Here is a 19,055-nt window from a genome sequence, read left to right as displayed (position 1 = left end):
AGTATAATAAATTGCAGTTTATCCGAATATCCGAAATGTTATTATCTAAGATAAATTAATTAAAAGCTGATTATTAAAATATTAGTTGATTGCTAATTATTAAATTAATAATTTCATATTCCTATATCTTTGGTGATGGGCAAGACAAAGCCGTCTGCTTTTTGTGTTTCGTCGTCTGGTCCCATGTTCAACAATCAATAAACTTTATTACATATCATATTGTATTGAAACTATGTCAAAATGGAAATATTACTCGGTTTAAGTTATTAATATCTTTATGTAATCACCTCTTATGACGATAATTAGTCTATATAAAGTACATTGGCTTCGTATTGAATGGTGTAAATAAGTATTAAATTTGGTAAATATATGGATGAACTAGTACTAATTTAACTTTAAAAAGTACATTTAATAACATTAGAAATAATAAAAATAATATTAACATTTAATTCTTTCTTTGTTTTAATCTGTATATTCTAAACTAATATAATGTTCCTATGGTTAAATGTAAATTAAAACTATTGTGAAAGAATTTACATATTATGGTTAGATTTTAAAGAAGTGAATTATTATTTGAATAAGTAATTTAATTTTGTATATGTTATGTGTTTGGGAGTCTGATGGAATTTTTAAATAAAAACATTTTTGTTATATACAAATTTTGTTTATGTATAAATAATATTGTTTTTCGTGTTTGTTTTCTCAGCAAGGAAACCCATCAAGTGACAACGTCAAAGCTGCATCAAAAGGCATAATTCAACGAGACTACCAACAAGACGCAGTCTTGTACACGTCGTACACCCCCAACCCATTCGATAAGATGACCGAGAAAGATATTCTACAATACAAGAAAGAAATTGCTGAGAAAACCGGTCAAGGTTTGTCTTCAACAACAATTATGTTCATTTTGATTATCACGGAAAGAAGTGATTTTTAGCCATATAGCATAGATAAAATGTTATACCTACCAGGATTTCTTAGTAGTTCATGTCTCACGGGCTCCATAAAAGTTAATTTGTACCTATGTATGAACAATAGTATAATAACAATTGACCCTTACAATTGGTAAATATAACTTCAACGTGAATCCCATGAGAGTATCATTGTGAAAGCTAGATACAGTGCGAGATCTATTCTTATGGATACCATACAATATTATATATATACACTGAAAGATGAGGGCGTATCAATTTGATCTCTGGTGTGCGTGCGTACAAGTACCACGCCGAGATTGTGAAAGAGTCGCTATCCAATCAAATTTGAACAATACTATGAATGGTCTAATGGTTAGTACATCTGCATATCAAGCAGAAGGTTCTGACTCGAATCACGGTTGGGGCAACTTTTTATCATTCCCACAGTGACTGATCTTAATACTTGAAAAGTAAATGAACAAAACGTAAATATTCTGAAAGAAATGCATGCAAATAATATGTAAAATAGCATATCAGAAACATCCATAACAGCAACTAATTAAATTGTTAGTGGTGTAATAATTCGAATACTCTGTATTTTGTAAAAATATGTAGATGTAAAAGAGATAGAGCTGATAGTACAAGAAGTAGACGATGCCACAGTTGTAAACAATGTGAGCCGAGTTGAAGGTCCAGAGGGTACGTATTACAGTTTATAATCATACATGGTAGTTAAGCCTTGAAAAAATGGTTTTGTCAAAAAGGCGGGAGGATTTAAAAATCCTTAAGCCCTGTCTACACTATCAAACTTTATGTGACAAAAACATGTGATGCGCCTAAATATGAACATGATTATGTCATGTCACTACTATATTTGGGCACTTTTTTTTGTCAAACTAGTTGGTAAGTGTAGACAGAGCTTTAGATTGGGTAGATTTGCTTGTCCAAATAGTTTCCTTCTATTTATGTCCAAAACAAATAACGTAGGAAAAGAAGTGTGAAGGGAAGAAAATGAGCTTGGAAGTGTAAACAAAGTGTTTGTAGCATTTGTAATTTTAATGTTTCTCGTGTCTTCTGTTGCTCTCTCGCAACCCTTTTGCACGCATGCTCTGCCTAGTAATAGTATAGTACCAGTAGTAGTAGTTTGATAGCAAAACTGTCATATTTGTAGTTTATAAAGTTGACCAGAAAACGCGTGGCACCAGAAGTTATTTTTTAAATGTGTAAATAATATTTGATACATTAAAATGTTAACCCACACATAGTCATACTGCAAAAACTCACATTATGCACACATGTTGATTACGTTATACACTCTAAGCATAAGCACCAGTTATTTAAACCCCCACCTAGCAGTACCCTACACATACTAGTTCAGACATAAATATCATATACCCAAACCTACTGGTATCCTACACATTTATAATATATCAACATTTATAGTTTATTTTTATTTGATAACTGCTACTGTAATCTTGTTTATTTTCCCTTTTCTCTATTTTCTGAATTTATCTTAAGCACTGTCTACACTATCAAACTTGACAAAAAAAATGTGATGTGCCCATATATGGACATGATGATGTCATATCACTATCATATTTGGGCACATCACACACCAAACTAATTTGATAGTGTAGACAGAGCTTTAGTGAATCTGTTGCTTTAAGCTGTTCTATTTAATTTTACTTTAATATTCTTTGACTTTAAAACTTAATTTGATTTCATATGCCTGTGCATTTGTTTTGTTGATCCTAGATTTCTTTTTATAGACATATTTAATCTGTATGAGTCTTTCACGCATCTATCCCTGGCTTGCTTCCATTTTATTCGCTAACGATGCATGATCATTTCTCTTCCAATTTCATTTGTCTTTCATTTTTCTCCACAATTCCTGATTAAGTCACAAACATCAAAACTTATTTAAAGATGAATGTATCACAAGAGGGAGGTATTGTGGTAAACAGTTCTGAACCTGGCATATAGTATATGCTAGGCTTCCTATCTATCTAAGCTATACACCTTTATGAGGGTCAGATATGACTTAACCAGTATAAGCTAGGCTTTCTGACCAGCTAAGCTATACATGTCTATGAGGGTCCTATACGACTTTAACCAGTATAAGCTAGGCTTTCTGACCAGCTAAGCTATACATGTCGATGATGGTCCTATACGACTTTAACCAGTATAAGCTAGGCTTTCTGACCAGCTAAGCGATACATCTCTATGAGTGTCCGATATGACTTTAACCAGTATAAGCTGGGCTTTCTGACCAACTAACCTATACATCTGTATGAGGGTCTGGTTGTTAGGCCACAGTTTTCACTGCATTTAAATAATATAATGTGTTTTCTATGTAACATGTATATTTAGCATTTCATTGCAATGTCTGTTTCCAATACTAGCATAGTTACCTCATTATTTGGTGATAAAATTACTCATGTTATGGATTGTGTATTAATGAATGCGATGCTAGATTTATCGTTCATTTCTTGCCATTAATCATCTTGCCATATTATTTTTTGGAAAGTTTATAATTTAAAATAATCTAGTCCAATCTAGGAGTCTTTTCGATTGTTTCACCAAAGAACGCATTTTTAAAAAGGATGTAAAAAATATATGGACATACTTACAAAGCAATTCATGTTGTGATAATTCCTGCAACTACTACGTTTGGCATAGTTGGTTGAGCTATCAGAACGTAGGTTGGTTTGTAAGCATGTGCAAATAAATTAAATTTAATTACTATGCATATCATTGTTGCTGATATTTTAACCATCTTTTAATTATTCTATTTTCATCTTTTGATCAAATTAATATTCCAATTCTCTTCTCTTTAACTTGACTGTTCATTTTATCCTTATAAATGTTAACAATAATTTATTACAATTTCTATTATATACAATTTTATCCCTACAATATATTACAAAATGATTATGTTATTAAAATTGGGGTGCATTATATTACAAAATGATTATGGCTTATGTTATTAAAATTGGGGCTGCATTTGAACACTACACACATTTCATCTCATATTGGATCAGTCCACGACATCAATTGCACAATTCACTGTGATGTTTTTGATCACGTCACTACTTATTTCATTATAGGTACGTATTTCTATACACGCGGCTACACGCGGTTGTAGCATGACGAGCGGACACGCAGAGGCAAGGAGGAAATTATCTTATTCATAATCATTGCTATATTTATATCAGTTTTTATACTTAATTCTCATTGGTCATTATTTCATATATGCAAATTAGTTTGTGCATTTGTTTCCTCATCTTAATTCTACTCACCTCACAACCCTTCTATTAACATAGAGGACAAAATTAAGCTTTTTGAAAATAAAGAACTAATTTACTAACTGGAAAACAACAATTCTTTATTATTGAATTATTTTAGTTAACAAAATTAAAATATACATTTACAGTATTAGTAACAACTTACTAATATTTAGTCAAATCTAATGGGTTTTGGAGCATTTAAAATGACTAGTTGTAGAAGTTCTAATTAGTTTTACTTAATTACATTAGTTTGTTATAATTAGATATTAATTAGTCCAGTAGTTAGCAGCAGCATCTATTTAACTTCAATTCTTTTTCAGCTTTTCAACAAGTCAATCTGGTCTTTCTTAAATTGTCATCATTTTTTTCATCTTTGTTTTTAGCCATCTATGTTCATGTATGTGAATTATCTGTATGAAATTTAATTCCAAATTTTTGTTTTTGTATCATTTTCTATAATTAATAGAAAACAAATTTATTACTCGTTAAAATACCCCCAATATGCATTATCATATACGGGGTTATCAAAATAAATCATGATATATCAATCCCCTACCCCCTTTCCCCGCCCCCTACCCCCTTCCCCTTTATTGAACATTACAATGGAAAGAATTTAATGCGTAAAAGCAACAGAAGTTTTATCATATTGTTTTAATATTGCTTACTGTTGGGGTATTAAAATAATATAATTTTTTATTGAATGGTGCATTAATTAATTGCATGGTCGATATTATAACCTTTAATAACAATAATAATATCGTAATATTTATTTATTTAAATTTCTATATTTATTTTTGTTCACTTAATTTTGTCATCTGGGTGAATGTCATTTTATGTTATTCTATGTTATTCTTTCTAGTTTTTGTTTACACTCTCTGATTATGTTGTTTTCATGTTGTGTCGTCGTACATGTTGTCAATTTTTTAATAGTTGGTATTTGTAAAAAAATGGAGTTTTGAAAAGTTGCGATTACCATTTGATGTTGTTGGGGTAGGAGTTTTGTAGCGGAAACGGGTAAAAATTAGGCCGAGTGACTCAATATCACTATCTACGACCTTAAATATAAGTTGAAAATATTTTCATCGAATTTATTTCTGTTTTTTCTGCTGATGAATAATCATTACTATGTTCCTAATTCATGTTAAATTACAATGAATTGCTATTATACTTTTTTACATTAAATACTTTTCATTTGTTTGTCTGGTTAACCTCTTTGTTCTTTATTTCCTTGAAAAAAAATGAAGGAAAAACTATTCGAATACGCCAGGTAAAAGACAAAACACAGCATGTCCAAAATTGCTCCCCGCCTCTTAAAAAAAAAACAGAACAATATGTGGCATGCTAGTGACGATAATACCTATCAAGTAGTCATTGACAAATTTGTGTTTATGTATTCATTTTTTTAATAATAAAATAGGGAGAAAAAGTCTCTCTACAAGTTCTATTAATAACAATATTTATTTTAAAAGCTCCTGCCTATATTTCATTTTGCTTCCAGTTTTTATAAACTTTCAATTTCCAAAATGCTTTAATTTTTAAGTGCTTAATAAAGGAAGAATGAAATTATTTGAAATATTATTTTGTTGCTCTATATACAAAATATCATGTTTTGTTTGTTTGTTTTAGGGTGACAGTTAGGTCATCGGGCAAAATAAACATTCTACAATAAAGTTGATACAAGCTTAGATAATCTGTTTATTTTGCAACCTTTTACATTCTATTTCATTTTCAACAAATAAATGCATTTTTAGTTTAAATAGACATTTCTACAACACATTACAGTACACTATTTTATTAATCCATATCTATTTTATATTTATGATATTGACAACCAATAAATGCATTTTTATTTTATAGAGATATTTCTATTACATTACAAGATTCATATCTATTCTTAAGTTATTATATTGACATTATAGGGTGTGCAATGCTGTTTCACATTACAAAACCAAAATCATAAAGAAAGAAAAACGCTTTAATTGTTACAAATTTGATCAGGCTAAATACGTTGTTTCTGCAAATTCCATATCACACTGTTGCATGCATTTGGTGTGTTTCACGTTTGTGTCCATGTTTCTTGTGTCCTCATGTTTCTTGTCACTTTATCATATTCTCGTTCTGTATTTCATGTGTATTTTGTCCCTGTTTCTGTTTGGTGCTTTTGTCTTTCTGCAAAATTGTTGTTCTCTAATTTATAATATTTCATGAATTTTGAAAATACATTTGTTCATTTTGTTTCAGGTCAAGAAGTAACCGTAGTTACAGAAAGTCTAAAAATTGAAACAACAATAGATGGAAACAGATCGGAAGATGCGTCATCGGCAGCGGAGGATGCGGTCGAGAAGAGCACAAGCGACGTAGAGGTATCACCATCCAAAGAAAACGCATCACCCAGCAAGAAAGGCAAGAAAAAATTCAGAACACCATCATTCCTTAAAAAGAAAAAAGAGAAAAAGGAGAAAGCTGCAGCGGCAGAGAAAGCAGCGGCTGGATTTTAAATACGTTGTCTGTTCGTTTAGTGTAAAGTTTAAAACATTTCAAAACATTTTTATGGTAGTGGGATGTTTTGTACAATATCTGAATCAAGCATATGAAGGCAGATAAACATAAATAGTACAATCAGATCTATAATTAAACTATATTTGGCCCATATAGTTATGTATGTCTGTCGTACGTAGCTGATGATTGGTTGAATTTAAATCCATGATTGTATCCATGATTGATATTTCATCTGTGATTTGTTGAATTCAAATCAAAGTGGTATGTGATTGGTTGAAATTACAAAAGTAAATCTGCATAAGGTATGTTTGTTTCTATGCTCGATTCAGAACTCCATTCATTGTTGTTCCAATTTAGTGAATTTTAACATTTGGATAAAATCAGATTTTTTAGATAATATTTTATTGATCATATTGGCAGTTTTTAGAACTAGCTGTAGATATAAATAAAGATGGCCGACACATTTTGAGCATAACCTTGCTTCAAGCTTGTCTAACAAACTTTTGAACGAAAATTATAATAATAGATAATTTTAAAAATGTAAAATGAATGTATGGATCATTGATTTTAATTGTTATCAATTTGTATAAAGTGATTTATCTAGGAATTAGACTTCAAAATGTCTAATTTGTTTAGATGAACACAAAAATGGACAAATGTACCAAATGGTGTGTTTTGATATAGATGATAAAAGGTTTCATATATTATGTAACATCAACTTGAACATAACATTAATAATATAATATAATAATTTTGACATATATTAGTTGGCGTTATATATGACCATTAAGATAACAATTCTATATTCTATTAAATTTAGTAAATGTATTCATAATTATGTAAATATGCTGTGAGTGGTGGGGTACTGCTATTGGATGTGATTTCAAATAAATCAATGTTTTTTGTTTTTTTTTTAAAGGGAGGGATTCATTGATTTTTATTTTAGCAGAATATGATGTGGATTTAAAAGTTTATTTTAAAAACATAACCTTAGCCAAAGAGTAATAGAGTAACCATGGAGATATAAAATTTGTATTTTTCTTTATATGTAGAAAATTGATAAAATATTGTTGGTTAGAATATTATGATAAATTAAACCAATAATAAAATAAATATAAAAATGTTATCAAATTTTGATTAATAATTAATTGATTTATAAGTCCCATGCGAAGAATAACTTGCTTAAAATAGGCCAACCTATGTGTTCTGTTATGTAAATATCTGTAATTCAATTGTTACAAAACAAATAGTTGTTGATACTTTTTATATAATTTCACTGGTTTATACAGTGGCATAACACACAAGGCATACCCCCTGGTTTAGCACTCTTAAGAGGCCCTCCAACGCTTGGTATTTGGATTGGACTGCTTATGCTCTGGGGTCCCTTGAGCTCTGGGGCTTCTGGGTTTAATCAGTCATAGCTGTTACGCCACTGGCTTTATATCTTTTCATTTGTTTTTATTCTGAGGAAAATATTTGTAGAAATGTTAACATTCTGTCTTCTTTTAATTTCTGGCTTGCTGTGAACTTTCAATTTTGGTGTTTTTGTTTGCAAATAGTCGTGTTCTCAGAATTACGGTTGCCAATGCAGTTGTAGTTTTGTGAATGACGTAGACATACGTTGTTGACTTTTAACGTGTAGAAATAAACGATGAGGCATATGAAGAGAATCGGGAATATTGAAAATTATTGAGTGTTTGCGCGAGTGTGTGTGTGGAAATGTGCGTGTGTGTGTGTGTGTGTGTAAGAGGTTTATTTACTGAAGTGCAGTTTAAAAGTGTAAATAGTATATTGAATAATGACAGATGTGATTCATATTTATATGTAAAATCATTGTAAAAGAGTCACAAATGACATGAATGGTATAAATTCGAAAGGTAAATGTTACAGTATCAAGATTATGATTCGTCAACAACAACATCAAATTTCTGTTTTCTTACTAACAATTATGCGCTTTCAATATTTCCCACTAATAAAAAAGTGTATGTTTTAATATGTATTTAATATATTTTAAATAACGTGGGTAAATAAGTATTTACATACACTTATATAAAACCCTAGTTAATTAGAATAATACACTTATACATAGTAAATTTGCATGTAGAAACCTGCCCCTTATTACCAATATATACACGCCTATTATTAACAATAGTATTTGATTACCTATCATCGTTTTTTTGTTTCATTATTCCTTAAAATTGTCCATGGTTATGAGTCACAGACATGTGTTTTTGATAATTTTATTAATGTAATAAATTAAATAAATTTAGCTCTAATCAACTATAATTATTTGTTTAGCTATATATTATTTTTTATATCAATTTAAGAACAATTTTAGTAGTTGATTCACATAATTATTGTAAAAATTGAAAATGTAAGATAGTTCATGTAAAATGTAAGGTTTTTATTTCTTAGTGCTTTGATATTCCGTTTTGATTATGTTTATGAATTCTGTACTTGGCTTCTTAATACCCCAATGTACCGTGAATACATTTAGTCACAGCTTTGAATTGCCCCGGACACCGTGTGGATTCTTATTGTAATTTTCAACTAATTAGACTGTTTGAGTATACACTTTGTGCTTTGTTTTCGAACGTGTGTGCTGTAAATGTGCTGAAAAAAAGTTCATGCCTTAGCAAGCTTACAACATAAGGTTTCCTTGGCTTAAAACGCTTTCTTTCAAAACCTTAAACAATTAAATTTTGTCCACTATTTTGTAGACTACCACATTATGGACTTGGAGCTAGCAACAAAACAAGTACAGTACCATAAAGAATATTCATTATTATTACTTTTAGTTTAACAAATTTTTTTATTTTTAGTAACTCATCAGTTTTTTTCAAATGATATCAGATAGATTCACAAGTTTTGATGAAAAGCAGTATTGCAACTTTGTAGATTCACAATGATTGATGAGCTAGATTTTGCTGTGTATAATTGCCACATTAATCAAATATAAATTATTTTTATTTGGGACGTCTGATGGTATTTTACGGACGTAAAATACCAATTGTTGCGTATATATTAAATATTAAAGTAATCCATTTGCTTTAGAATAAAAATTATTTCTAAATTTGAATGATTGTTGTACAATAAAAATGTTGTTTTCTTTTCGTAATTAAATCTTTTGTTAATTAAAAAATAAAATATTTGAATGAAAAAAAAAATGTAGATTATTTGTTTGATTCGATGCCATTGATAATTATTCTGTAAATGTTGATTTGATTGTATCGCCTTTTGTTAATATTTGATCACTTTAGATAATACAATAACAGTATTGTGTTTTGTAGAATTGTACTACACCCCTGATGAATTTAGTAGTTGCAATATTGTGCCACTGTCTGTAACTATGGAATAAAATGTACAATGTACAGTATGTGTCTGCAGTCTTTTTATCTTTCTATAAATAAAAATTATAAGAGATTATTAGAGAGCATTATAGGGCATGTGGTGATATCAAGGTTCGAATCCAACTCCCGCCGCATTGCTTGTATCCTTAGGCAAGATACTTTACTTACGTTGACGAGATCTTGGACCTTTTCATGTCTATATCTGCGAGAGATAATGATTCTTTTCTCCATGTGATAATGCAATGTATACTAATATATAACACATACACTCGTACATAATAATATTACCTCAATATAAATTGACATGCACATAATCGCATAAACTTGTTACTATATCTTAAATGTGCAAAATCCAATCTCATATATTGTGAACTTTCATTTTAAAATCCCTGTACTATGGTACAAAAAATTTCTCAAATAAGTGTCAAATTCAACTCCTATATTTAAACATGACACAAATCAAATGATAATAACACAATATTGTGCACATATTTTTTTTTTTTTTAATTTGAATTAAAATAGAATAAAAAACAAGAAATATTTCTTACAAAAAACGCTGCTCGCTTATTGACGTAACAGTTTTAAAGATATACTGTCCCTCTGAAAAATATTTTTTATTTCAAATTTGTTTTTGAATGTGTCATTTTATTGTCACATAATAGTTATTTTACCTGAAAAAAATGCAAAAAATACTTCAATTGTCTGTCAGACAATGTGGTTTTTGAGTTAAACGTTTCTTTTCTCTTTCTATAATGTGAATTTTGTTACAGAAGTGAATAACTTTGATATGAAACAGACTCAATTTAGTTTATTTTATTGCTAAGGTCAAGTCTGGGGGTCACTTCATCATGCCTTAGATACTTCAAGTGTGAAGTATCATATTACAAACAAAAACTTTCATGGGCTGTTTTGATAATAATTCAATGATTATCTGACAGCGAAATACAGTATTATCATGGGACTCATAAATACCAGAAATGCAGCTGCTACCTATAAATTATAGTGGAGTTTCCATTTTAGCAAAAATGTCAAAGTGTAGTACTATAACTGCTGCTTGATTTCATCTAATTAATGAGTCATCTCGTGTGAGTGACGTAGCGGGCTAGAGCAGCAGCGTGATAAGGGACTCTTTTTATAAATGGACAAAATATGACCCTTTTAGTTTTTATATGCAACTGTTTACTATGACTATAAGGACAAATGCACATATATAGCAGTATTATCGCATGACAATTGGATTTTAAAAAGGCCATATTTTGTCTGTTTTTAAATAGACAAAATTTGACCTTTTATTTATTTTTTTAATGGATAAAATTTGACCTTTTATTTATTTTACATGTTATTGTTTTAAATCAACAAAATTTGACCTTTTATTTATTTATTTTACATAAAGGTTTTTATGACTTCCATAAAATTATGATAATGCTATATAAGCTCATATTTATTAATAAATTATCGCATAATTGAGAAATTTAGCCTAGTGATGATTGTTTATGTATTATATTAGCAAAACAATATTTATGAAATATTGTTTTGAAAAACATGAGATTACAATTTATAAAATCATATAAATATATATAGCTCCCTACTAAGATTGATAAAAAATAACTAGAAATACTGTAATAATAAAACAAAACTATAGACACTATTTTTCATATCAAATCTTCCAATTTTTATCATGCATCAATAGTCTCTAACCTCTTTACTTGTTTGTTTTGTTAAATTCATAGAAACATTACAATGAAATTTAGAACACAGTTATTATTAACAATAGTTTTCAATGTAAAAAATAAATATATATAACCTTTTGTAAAATGTAAACCACTACTAAAACGTTTTAATTAAAAAATTATAGAAATAACTATAATGTTGTCATTTTAGACCTTTTATATACCAAATTTGTTCATTTCAACCCTGACAATGTTCATTCATTCTCACATTTCACAATGTGGCAGAACAAAAATAGACATGTCAACATTGTGTATTGCATTGTGGGATACTGTATATAACAAAATGTCAAGCTAGCTTTTTTGCAATGCCAAAAACAAGATTAATTAAAAATCTTCTTCCTTCCGTTTTTATGTTATGTTTTCTCAACCAAAACAGATTTAACATTTGTAATATTTCCATATTAAATAACTGTTATATTAAATGTTAAACATCACATGGACATTTCCAGCAAGACTCTGCGTATATAGATGTTGGTGTGACGTTGACTATGAAATAGAAGGATGTAGCCATATCTTGTATAAAGCTCTGTCTACACTATCAAACTTTTGTGACAAAAAAATGCCCATATATGGAAACGATGATGTCATATCACTACAATATTTGAGCACATCACACTTTTTTTTTTAAAACTAGTTTGATAGTGTAAACAGAGATTTATATCAAGTAGAATTAAATTCCTACTAAAAGGTGGGTGAGTCTGACTGGCAAAATGATTCATCTTTATCAGAAATACTGGTTACATCACTGTCGTCATGTGCCTTCTTTAAATTTTGTTCTTTCGTTACTAAATTGTTATCAATCTGATTTCTCTTTGATATGTTTTTTGGTGGATCACTGAACGCACGATATCTATTAGAATCTTTTGCGGTCCCTTCATCAGTGCTTAACCGCTGCCTACTTTTCACAAACCCTGGTGAAGTTTTTAAAGCGTTTTTCATTTCTGATAGGAGACCAGCAAATGGGTCTGTAATGTCTTCTTTAGCTTCCTTTACGACTTCAGGACTTTCATGATCCATTGATATTTCATTTGACAATTTTCTGTTACCGGATTTTAGCTCGTCCAAACTGAAATCTCCTAAAAATAAAATAACAACCAGAAATTTAGTAAAATTGTTTATAAATCATTAGAAACAACTATCCAAGGTAAACCATACAATTTCACTGTTCACATGCTATTGTGCTAGACCACTTGAGGCAAGTAAGTTAGTTCAGAGTGTCTTTTAGGGCTTGTTCAGACCTACAGAGTTATGCTTTTGTATCATACGCAGCATACAAATCCATAGGTCTGAACCAGGAAAAGATTAGTAGAAGCCACTTCTTAAGACACTGATTGTTGTTTGTTACAACCGCACCAGGTACAAGATTAGTGAACGATGCTTACAATACAAAAGTCATGCATTAACGATTTTGACATCTAACCAATCAAATTTAATTTCCTGCATACCAGATGTTCGCCCGAATCGGTGACAATTCAGTTTCAAACAAAAGTGTTAACCAAATCTGAACACTTTGCTGTTACAACGCTAATTATAATATGACATTGCGATACGAAAGCATACCTCCATGGATCTGAACATACCCATAATAAACACTGTTGGACTAGTACTAGACAAAGTCTACTACATACCTTTAGGGCTTATTGAACATTGTTGGACTAGTACTAAACAACATCTACTACATACCTTTAGGGCTTATTGAACATTGTTGGACTAGTACTAAACAACATCTACTACATACCTTTAGGGCTTATTGAACATTGTTGGACTAGTACTAAACAACATCTACTACATACCTTTAGGGCTTATTGAACATTGTTGGACTAGTACTAGACAACATCTACTACATACCTTTAGGGCTTATTGAACATTGTTGGACTAGTACTAAACAACATCTACTACATACCTTTAGGGCTTATTGAACATTGTTGGACTAGTACTAAACAACATCTACTACATACCTTTAGGGCTTATTGAACATTGTTGGACTAGTACTAAACAACATCTACTACATACCTTTAGGGCTTATTGAACATTGTTGGACTAGTACTAAACAACATCTACTACATACCTTTAGGGCTTATTGAACATTGTTGGACTAGTACTAAACAACATCTACTACATACCTTTAGGGCTTATTGAACATTGTTGGACTAGTACTAAACAACATCTACTACATACCTTTAGGGCTTATTGAACATTGTTGGACTAGTACTAAACAACATCTACTACATACCTTTAGGGCTTATTGAACATTGTTGGACTAGTACTAGACAACATCTACTACATACCTTTAGGGCTTATTGAACATTGTTGGACTAGTACTAAACAACATCTACTACATACCTTTAGGGCTTATTGAACATTGTTGGACTAGTACTAAACAACATCTACTACATACCTTTAGGGCTTATTGAACATTGTTGGACTAGTACTAGACAAAGTCTACTACATACCTTTAGGGCTTATTGAACATTGTTGGACTAGTATTAGACAACGTCTACTACCTACCTTTAGGGCTTATTGAACATTGTTGGACTAGTACTAAACAACATCTACTACATACCTTTAGGGCTTATTGAACATTGTTGGACTAGTACTAAACAACATCTACTACATACCTTTAGGGCTTATTGAACATTGTTGGACTAGTACTAAACAAAGTCTACTACATACCTTTAGGGCTTATTAAACATTGTTGGACTAGTACTAAACAACATCTACTACATACCTTTAGGGCTTATTGAACATTGTTGGACTAGTACTAGACAACGTCTACTACATACCTTTAGGGCTTATTGGTGATGAGTGATTCACTACACTTCTTTTAATATTCTCCTGCAATTTCTCATCTGTTTCTTCATTTGTATTGTTTTTTACACTTTCATCAGGTTTGACAATTTCTTCAGACCTCTTTGGTATTTTTGCTGCCGCTTTCCGTCTAAGTTCTTCAACCTCCAGTCTCAGCTTGCTAACACTCGCCTCACTTCTCAGAAGTTCCTGACTAATATTCTACACATTGACATAAATAATAAATTATTTATTTATTTAAATAAAGCATTTGTATGGAATGCAACAATTTTATTATTGTTATTGATGATGAAATCATGTGATTGGACTTGTCAAAATCGTATTTGCATCAAAGACGGTATTACACAAACCAAAAGTGGTGTTGGTAGTCTGAATGTAGTTTGAATGAGAGGACCCTAGCTAAGAAGGCTTATGCTGCATCACCAGAGCCAAGCAATTCAGAAGGGCCCCGGCTATGTCGATTTTATTCTCTAGCAAACACAGGATGTTCGTCGTCCTCCGCTAACTGTCCTGTTTTGTAAAGTCCTAAGTACAGAAACAGGGCTCTGAGGAAATAGTAAATAAGTTTTACCTTTATTAATGAAATGACCATTTATTGAAGCTTTATCATCTTACCTCTAATTCTGACTGCATTGTGTTATTCATTTCTTCCATTTTGACTAAAGCTATTGATTTTCCACTTGGATCTACAAAAACACTCCTTTTAATAAAAACACACACATTTTATTTAATTGGTTAATCATTTTCTTTCATTCACTTTTTTGTCCTAAATCAAAGGCACACCAGACTTTCTATTCTTATCATTATTATCTACAAACACACTCCTAAAAACATTTTAATTTATTTAATTGTAGAAAACTATTTTATAACTTTCTAATAACCTTATTATTTATATTATTTAATTCTCCAAAAATAAAGTTTGAATTTGAATGTTGGCCACAATTCCCTAAGTCTAGTGGTTACTTTTGCCGACCAATGCTTACCCAGTAGAACATACAAAAACAATTATAACCGTGCTATCTTGAAGTTCAACTCTTCTGTTAATCTATGTGGTAAAACCATGATAACGTGCGAACAAGGTATGTGGCTACTTACTTGTATTTATTAAGTATGGTATCATATGTGGAGCCTATAGAGGGCACACTTTCACTTGCTCTTTTATAATCTGATTGTGATGTGTCTCCCAGATTAATTACTTCAATAGGTAAAGGCACAAATTTTCTAGAAATAAACAAATTTGAAAAGTTATAAGCAACCCTTTGAACGACAAATAAAAAATGATGTTGACATTTTCTAGTTCTACTATGACCTAGAGGCCGTACCGAACAACAGGATACTGAGCTCCAGAGATCAAAGGATTTATCAGTGGCTGCGACATGATCAGTTCCACACCCATTTAACAGACAACGCGCGCTGCAGAGAATATGTACATAGTACAGTACTGTTGGTATTTGTTGCAGCCAGACATAAGATCAAAAGACTGTTACGAGTTCCTATCTTGGCAAGGCAAGCTCAGTGTCCTGTTGTTAGATTGCCTTGGTGAGACATACTATCAAGCACAGACCATAAACTTACTTGTTTTTGAAGGAGAATAACTGATACCCAAATGTGTGTGTAGACTGATTCCATGTCTGTTGAGCTGTAAATATTGCAAGTATCAGACCTTTACCTAACGCTTTTTCTAAGCTTTGATGCACAGCCCTCTCTCGCAACGAAATCTGTGATTGTGTGTTGCGTCGAAATTTATACCACCCTACAACTTTCTGTAAACAAAGAAAATATGGAATAATGGTAAGGTACTGAAATAGCATGTTAGAGGAATAAGAACAAGTCTATTTGTGACATATTATTTGTATCCTTTAATGCTTGCAAAATGCTTTACTCACATTGTCTCACCCCTTCGGATAGAACATAAAGGCGTTGGTCCCATGTTAATACAGTGAGTGCATGTTAAAAAACTAAAATACTTACTGTGTGTTTATCTTGCAGAACAGACTGGACATCAGCAATGTTCACATGTCCGCTTCTATTATAAAAACTAGAATGTAATAAAATGTGTTAAGTACAATATAATAATATTAAGTATATAAAAAAAAGTGTATTGTCTCTGTACAGTACATACCTGCCAGTTCTCTCACATGCATAAGTTGATTGGATGACTGTAAAATAAGAAAATAATTAATTACTCCATGATAAAATGAATACAGATAGAAGGATTCACAACATGATTCATCCTTTGTTTGTGTAGAAACCATTGTCACTTTAAAAGTGCCTTTACTACCAAAAGATATTTGGAAAGTTTACACTAATATTACGATTTTTAAAATTAATTTCTTATCATGACACTTTTTCTTTAACCTTACTTGTACATATATCTTTCTTATATGTGGTTAATTGCGAGTCACTGATGTTTGATGTTACATTTTCTGTCACATCACCAATCAAGAAGCCCTCCTATAGATAAATATAAAAAGACAATGGTCATACAATAAATTAAAAAAATAAATAATTAATTTAGATGAATCTCAAATATACTGTATACAATTTTAGGAAGTTAAACAATAAAATGGTGTGATAGTGTAAACTAGTGAGTGTAATTACCTAGCAATATGCTTCTTATTAGCTAGGCCTCAACTAGGCGAAGTTAGTAGCCTGCCTAGTAGTAGGATATAGTAATAACTAATAGTATAATCAGGGAGTTTTTAATTAACAACTCCCTGATATAATATAGCCTAGGCCTCTAGGTCTAGGCTATATTTATTATTTATTAATTATTGTAATCAATTATTAATATAATTATTATAAATTATATTAATTATTAAAAAATAAGTATGTGGGCTCATATTATAATAATGTGAAATTTAAATTTAAGAAATTGGTCATAGTAGTCATAGATCCACAGTGTGATATAATGACCTACGTTTTGTAGGCCTACCATTTCAGATTGTTATGCAATGCAACACAGAATGTTCCCTGGAAAGGGTGACATGTGGAAGGCAAGAAGTATCGAGCAAGTACTACAGGGAGGGCCTAGGCTAGGATAGCGACTACATAGCAAGCGTAAAACACCAATAAACATTACCTGATCACCAAGGCTATTTACATGATCAAAGAACAATGTTCCCCAAGTAGTACCATTGATCTTAATTTTTGCCATCCTTTATTATTTCTCCATTACAATATCCAAACCTCTAAAAGCCTTCTCACTCAAACTCCTTCCGCCCCCTGTATGTACTTTTAGTTTTTGATTGCTGTCAGAAATTGAGGGCGCTTTGAAAAGTACTGCATGCTGTCCACCGAGTGTGTGACGTCACTATGACGTTACGTGCGTCGTGAATCCGGTGGAAAATCCTACGGAAAAACCTACGGAAGTTCAATTGACTATATTAACAGGATTAGATCTACTACGTTTTGTACAATTGATATATTATTATTATTACATTGGTTTGGTTAATTGATGTGGAACTCGGTTTTTCATTAGAAATAATATAAGGGAGTCATGCCAGGTGGTGGAAGGGTAATTTTTTCATAATTTTTGCATTTAAATTACAGCATGCTTACAACCTTTGTAAATTAAGTAAAGGTCGATAAGTCCGGCTGTATAATAATAAACATTATTTATATATAGAAAAAGAAGAAAAAGTTAACACCTTATCAAGGCGAGGACAGGATGTTTGGGGAATATTACTGCAAGAATTGCAAACATTTGTGGTGCAGTGCAGCGCACATAGCTGGGCTAACATGGGGCAACAATGTTCGAAATGTAAAGTGAACGTCTATCCACGCAAACAGGTACGGGAAGTGTGAACATTTTCGTGGGGTATGTTTTTAGGCCTATGTGAGGGCCCTGACAGCTTTATTTACATTGTGCCATAGTACTATACATACTGCCATAATTTTTTTTTAATGTGTTGTATATTATTGGTTTAGGAGCCATTGGAGAAGCCTGATGGACTGGATGAAGGTATAGATAGTAGTAAACGTCACCTTCAGCACCTGTGTGAAAAATGCAAACGTCTTGGATATTATTGTAGTCCTCCTAGAAGATATGATAGAAGATATGGTTACGACGATGAAGATGATGACTTATTGGATAGATTCAATTGCCTTTACGTATAAACGTTTTACAAGAACATCCGGGCTTGTAAAGTATTGATTGAATGCAATTTAATAAATATACATTTTAGTCAAATATTTTCTCGCAAAAAGCTGTATATTTCAACGGTTTTAAGAAACTAAACGATTTGTAATGTTTGTAAAATGATGCAAAATTATCAGTTGTTTTCAAGAGAACATTATATTAGCTAAGTTTGGAGTTTTTATGACAGTATAATAATACATTAGTTTGCATGAAAGTCGAATGAACACTATTCGTTTTTTTATTTAGATATAAATGTATTTTGTATAAATGTTACAATCATATCAAGAAAAATTCGTTCAAAACAATAAAAAATTTCATGTAACGTT

The 19,055-nt window shown here is 31.0% G+C and overlaps 3 protein-coding genes across 6 annotated transcripts in view; 2 read left to right on the top strand and 1 right to left on the bottom strand.

Annotated features, from left to right (window-relative positions):
• The window catches only part of LOC140046293 (alpha-adducin-like), a 62,306-nt gene extending 52,235 nt beyond the window's left edge, over positions 1-10,071 (top strand). For 2 of the 4 annotated variants that reach the window (XM_072090878.1, XM_072090877.1), the window contains 3 exons: positions 707-878; positions 1,530-1,613; positions 6,443-10,071. In XM_072090878.1, coding sequence (XP_071946979.1) covers positions 707-878; positions 1,530-1,613; positions 6,443-6,699 — 513 coding nt within the window. In that variant the 3' untranslated portion in view covers positions 6,700-10,071. Of the gene's footprint in view, positions 1-706; positions 879-1,529; positions 1,614-4,021; positions 4,082-5,445; positions 5,469-6,442 lie in introns of all 4 variants that reach the window. The other 2 variants (XM_072090880.1, XM_072090879.1) reach the window with 2 other exon arrangements.
• A 539-nt stretch (positions 10,072-10,610) lies between these two features.
• Positions 10,611-17,809, bottom strand: LOC140046298 (BRCA1-A complex subunit Abraxas 1-like). Its single transcript, XM_072090885.1, has 9 exons — positions 17,671-17,809; positions 16,952-17,042; positions 16,711-16,747; positions 16,560-16,626; positions 16,164-16,351; positions 15,684-15,809; positions 15,204-15,288; positions 14,564-14,789; positions 10,611-12,856 (listed from the first exon to the last, which is right to left on the bottom strand). The coding sequence occupies exons 1-9, from the start codon at positions 17,743-17,745 to the stop codon at positions 12,462-12,464; spliced, it is 1,290 nt and encodes a 429-aa protein (XP_071946986.1). The 5' UTR covers positions 17,746-17,809; the 3' UTR covers positions 10,611-12,461.
• A 282-nt stretch (positions 17,810-18,091) lies between these two features.
• Positions 18,092-18,784, top strand: LOC140046430 (zinc finger CCHC domain-containing protein 24-like). The gene is made up of 3 exons (XM_072091074.1): positions 18,092-18,105; positions 18,217-18,380; positions 18,519-18,784. The coding sequence occupies exons 2-3, from the start codon at positions 18,330-18,332 to the stop codon at positions 18,705-18,707; spliced, it is 240 nt and encodes a 79-aa protein (XP_071947175.1). The 5' UTR covers positions 18,092-18,105; positions 18,217-18,329; the 3' UTR covers positions 18,708-18,784.
• Positions 18,785-19,055: the final 271 nt, after the last annotated feature.

Source organism: Antedon mediterranea, chromosome 4 (genome assembly GCF_964355755.1).
Source record: "Antedon mediterranea chromosome 4, ecAntMedi1.1, whole genome shotgun sequence".
Taxonomy (NCBI): Eukaryota; Metazoa; Echinodermata; class Crinoidea; order Comatulida; family Antedonidae; genus Antedon; species Antedon mediterranea.
The sequence above is the reverse complement of the archived record's forward strand: the minus strand, read 5'-3'. Positions and strand labels throughout refer to the sequence as shown.